Source organism: Nematolebias whitei, chromosome 5 (genome assembly GCF_014905685.2).
Source record: "Nematolebias whitei isolate Nwh7 chromosome 5, NemWhi1, whole genome shotgun sequence".
NCBI lineage: Eukaryota > Metazoa > Chordata > Actinopteri > Cyprinodontiformes > Rivulidae > Nematolebias > Nematolebias whitei.
This window is the reverse complement of record NC_056502.1, coordinates 38,087,829-38,093,046: the sequence shown is the minus strand read 5'-3', so window position 1 is coordinate 38,093,046 and position 5,218 is coordinate 38,087,829. Positions and strand designations below refer to the sequence as shown.

At 41.8% G+C, this 5,218-nt stretch overlaps 1 protein-coding gene across 1 annotated transcript in view; it reads left to right on the top strand.

Moving 5' to 3' along the window:
* The window catches only part of dop1a (DOP1 leucine zipper like protein A), a 46,629-nt gene that overhangs the window by 34,356 nt on the left and 7,055 nt on the right, over positions 1-5,218 (top strand). Inside the window, exons 27-30 of the mRNA XM_037676444.1 lie at positions 564-708; positions 2,253-2,332; positions 2,621-2,730; positions 4,571-4,720. Of these exons, the coding sequence (XP_037532372.1) occupies positions 564-708; positions 2,253-2,332; positions 2,621-2,730; positions 4,571-4,720 (485 nt within the window). The remainder of the gene's footprint in view (positions 1-563; positions 709-2,252; positions 2,333-2,620; positions 2,731-4,570; positions 4,721-5,218) is intronic.

The following is a 5,218-nucleotide window of genomic DNA, read 5'->3' as shown; positions in this document are numbered from 1 at the left end:
ATATCTCCGGACATTTCAGGATTTACTCGGGAATAATAAACTCAGGGAATCTTGTTTTCATGAAATGCTGGGAAGCCTGTGAGAACAAACTGCAGCGCTAATGAAGTTGTAGCAAGTCAGCCCAGCTGTGAATAACTGTTCACAAACAGAAAAGTTCCTAAAGAAACTTTGAAGGGGGCTGCTGCTTAGTGCGTGATAAAAAAAAAAAAACCTTGAAGTAACACGACTCCTGGGATATTTTGGTGATTACTCTCTGATACTATCTCACCAAATGTTGTCCTGTTGTGTCTAAAACTCACTGAGTTATCAGCACTTTATTGAATTGGCTAAGGTTGATTAGCTGAACTAGGTTGATACTAAAGTTGGCAGCTGTAGAGGTACATTCACTGCTTTCTGAAAGTTTCATTAAAATTCTCCCCACGCTTCAAGTCAAGAAAATAAAGTCCACAGTTAGGTCTTTCCAGTGACCTGGTAGTATTTTACTTAACATTTTTAATCTACAGTAATGATTATAAAGTGGGTGCCAGGGAAAGGATCCTGTTGAGACATTTCTCTGTGTTCAGGATGTTACTCACAAAGTGGTGGAGGCCATCGGGACGATAGCCGGCTCCTCTTTAGAGCAAACCACGTGGCTGAGGAGAAACCTGGAGGTGAAGGCGTCTCCACAGATACTTGTGGATGGAAGCAACCTGGAAGCAGATGTAGAAGGTGAGCTGTCTGCAAATGTTTACCATACCTCCAAATATGGCAGACAAGTTGCTTAATTATCCCCCGTTGCAGAGGAAAAAGGGGGAATTGTAAATGTCCTCCGTCTGTCAGTCTGTGAATGTTGCAAGTCGGATAACTTGAAAAATAAGTGAGATAGCAACTTCCATCTTGGTGAGTGGCTACATCAAGTTGTGAGAAAGGTTCATTTCAGAAATAGGGTTGCCATTTTAAAATCTAAGATGGCCACCACTAAACATAAATGTTCTTATATAGCCCCTTTCTATCTTATCAAGATACTCAAAGCTCTTTACAACAATCTGTGCTTCATTTACCCATTCATACAGCACTCTACTAGATCTATACAAAGACTAATCAGTGCTTTAGATCACATTCATACACCAATGGTATGCACATTGGAGGCAATGAGGGGTTCAGTGTCTTGCCCAGGGACACTTCAGCATGTGACTGCTGGTGGAATTGAACCCCCAACTCTTACATTGGAGGACGACTGCTCTAACCACTCAGCCACAGCCGCCACACTCTGCGTGTGTCTGTCAGCCACCCCTATCATTTGAGGAAACTATGCTTTCTAGTTTTTATATTACTTAAAAGTATAGTTTCCTTCCATGATTGGGGCCTCCCCCTGGCTCCTTCATTGCACCTGGTTGTGGAAATATTGCTTCCTCCTCTCTCTTTGATCTGTCACTCTGCACAACTTTGGACAAGAAAACAAATCTACTTCTGTTCTTCAACACAGTGTCGCACTGACGTGGGCAACGTATGGCCCGAGGGCCAAAAGTGGCCCCTGAACACTCTATTCGGCCCCCAATATCCTTAATTGAAAAGAAAACAACTTTTAAATAAGTTGATGAAAACCTGCATTTTATCAATGAAATTCAAGGAAACTTGGACAAATACATCAAAAACCTATTGGTTAAAAAAGACTAAAACCTTCTTTTTATCTGACTTATTTTTTTATGCTTTAATTAAAATTTCATTTAGCATATTTAAGCTAACAAAGATATTTCCATAAAATAAAATTTATGGAGTTTTACATCCTAAAGATTATTGGGGAGACACGCAAGCATGCTAACAAGAAAAAAAATGAAAGAAAGTCTCCTAGGATGTATGTTTTAAATAAAATGTATTTTATAATTCTCTATGAGCCCCTTTGATTTTTTTCAATATCTTGACTGGCAATAAACGTTGCCCACCTCAGATGTAGCTTCTACCCACTCAAATATCTTGCTCCAAAAACATTAAGGTTTATTTGCATTTCCTGTTCAATGCCAGTCCAGAAAAATGCTCATCTTGAAAACTACAAAACATTCATCAGTCAAATCCTTCAGTGACGGGGACATCGGCCCGCTGCTTGTTAGTTATTGTTGCACTTGTGTAACATGCCTGCTACTAACGCTCCTTCTTTGTTTTTACCACGAGCGACACAAGGAGTGATTCTGTGTGAAATCGGTCTGCCTCGAACATTGCATGTTCAGTATGACCTCTGTAGAAGCTGCTAATGTGTGTGTGTGTGTGTTTTGTAGATTTAATGCTCACAGTGATGGAGGCCTCCAGCTTCACTCCATCTGTGTACAGCGTTCACGCCCTCACGCTGTTGGCCGAGGTAACACCAGAGCATCCACGACTCAAGCCGTCTCTCAGTCTGCAGCTCTGTCTCGCTGCCGTGCTGTTGGTGTTTGGGCCCGTTTGTGTCACTCCCCCCGTACACTAACACACTCCAGCATTCAGCCTGCGCTCTCTCCACCTCCTCACTCATTAGCACTAAACCAGTAAATCCATCTGTTGGTTTGGTTTGTGCTGTGGAGGAAGCTTATTCATTCATTCTTCTAGGTTTCAGCTGTTTCTTCCGACTCGTTCAGCTCAGTGTGATTTTAGTGTTTTTCTTTGGTAGGTGCTGGCTCACCTGCTGGACATGGTGTTCTACAGCGATGAGAAGGAGAAGGTCATCCCTCTGCTGATTAACATCATGCACTACGTAGTGCCCTACCTCCGCAACCACAGGTGTGGAAAAGTCTACTTTTTCTTAAAATAACAAAACTGTAGAACATCCTGATGCATGCTCAATAATCCAGGTAGAAAAATCCAAAAAAGTTCAATCTGGTCCTCTGGACATTGGACATTTGGGACAAACCCAAACAGGACTCCAGTCAGCCATCAGGTGAAAAGGAGGAACCCAGACCCAGACCAGTGGTCATTCCATATGTTGAGGGAGTATCAGAGAAACTGAGACGTTTATTTTCTAAACATAACGTCCCAGTGGCTTTCAAACCCCAAAATACATTACAGCAAAGACTGGTTCATCCCAAAGATCCAGTCCCCCGGCACAAACAGAGCAATGTTGTGTATGCTGTTCAGTGTCTGGAGGGCTGTGATCAGTCTTACATCGGGGAAACTAAACAGCCACTGGCCAAAAGGATGGCCCAGCACAGAAGATCAACATCATCAGGCCAGGACTCTGCGGTCTACACTCATCTCCAGGCCAGCGGTCACTCTTTCAAGGATAAAGATGTTCACATCCTGGACAGAGAGGAACGATGGTTTGAGAGAGGAGTAAAGGAGGCCATCTTTGTGAAAAGAAATCGTCCATCATTAAACAGGGGTGGAGGCCTCCGGGTTCAACTGTCCCCCTCTTACAATGCTGTGATTGCTAGTATCACTCAGCCCTCTGTGAACAGTAAACAGCCATCAGTGTGCTAATGATCCATTGTTAGGCTGATGGTCCTTCTTGAGCATGTGATCAGCTGGTTTTGGTTGTCAGCAGCAAAACTGGTTGATCCACTCTGAGAAGGTGCTATTTAAGAGACTGAGCTGAAAACAGCACCTCAGACTGAGGAAGTCCTCAGGATGAGAGACGAAACGTTTCTATATATTTTTTTTTGCTTTGTTTTTTGTTTTTTTGAATGTCCAGAGGACCAGATTGAACTTTTTTGAAAACTTTAGAACAATTTTGAAATCTTTCAAAAAGCTTTTTTAAGGGCACCATCATTTGTGGACTATAATCCGCAACTTTTTTACCTACTGAACACCACAGCTTATTCAATTATGTGGCTAATTTATGGATTTTTATTTTTTATTATTTTGGACGGACTAACGAGCTTCATGCGGCCAAAACATTTAGCCTCGTCACACCCGGGCACTCGCATAGCTGCCCAATACATGTCTGTCTTGGCGGGGTAGGTCCTCGTGACTCAATGAGCCTACCTGTATAAATAAAGGTAAAAAAAAAAATCTGACCAATGAACAGGTCACTGGGACCCGTTCTCTCCTCCCCATTGTGCTCACAGGAGAATGAAAGTTTCCCCCCTCCCTGCTGGCACAACTTAAGTATTTGCAGCCACTCGAAATAAGTGTGAATCATAAATCAAATCACAAATTTATTTCAAGACAAAAGTAACGGTGAGAGTGACAACAAAAAAGAGACTGAGGATGTGTGTGATGACGTTTTTCTGAGGCTGTTCAATTCAGACTCTGAAGAAGATGACTTTAGTTGTTTGAAGATGAAGAGTGACTTTTCTTGGTAGGTTACTGTATATTTTTTTTAACCGGCTGTGTTACAGGCACTGTTCAGAAAAAACATTTACTGTACATGTTTGTGAATATTACTGGGGCATATTTAGTTAAAAGTTTAAAAAATATTTCTGTGTAAATATTTCGTGTTACAACATGGACACCTGCAGCTTCTAGACAAGTGTAGCCTATATATTTACAATTATTTTTTTCTTTTTAAATTTAGTGGGTGTAGCTTCTGTTTGGCTCAATAGTCTGGAAATTACGGTAATTATGAGTTCCAGTGATCTGCCAAGTTGGGTGAAAGTGTGGCCTTTCCTGTTTGTCCTCACAGTGCACACAACGCTCCCAGCTACCGGGCCTGCATCCAGCTGTTGAGCAGTTTGAGTGGGTACCAGTACACCCGCCGAGCCTGGAAAAAGGAGGCCTTCGACCTCTTCATGGATCACACCTTCTTCCAGATGGACGCCTCCTGCGTGAGCCAGTGAGTTGGTCAAGAAACTTTATCACATCGATTAACCCACAACGGATAAAAGTCATCAATCCACCAAAACCAGGGCTGTGCACTAAGTTGAGTTAGTAGTTTAGATTTAAATTTCTACTCCAAATGTTTACAAAAATGGTACATTCAACAAAAAAAAACATTATTAAGAGTTCTTTGTGATAATCTGTGTTAGGAGCTGCTCACTTCTTCACCTGCCTCCTAAATGAGCTGTTTAATACAAGCAGGACAGACGCACAGAGCTCCATGGCTTTTAGAAATAACATTTAGCATCAACTAAAATGATGAACGTCTAACAGATGTGTGGAATTCAGGAGAACAACTTCCCTGTATGTTCTGTCCGTAGTCACTGTGGATGAGCAGGAAAACTTTGACAACTCTTAACACATTAAAACATCAGATAATACACACCTGTTATAAAAATGATCGAAGTGCAGCCCAAACACCCCTATGATGAATAAAAGAATTGGACTTAATGTT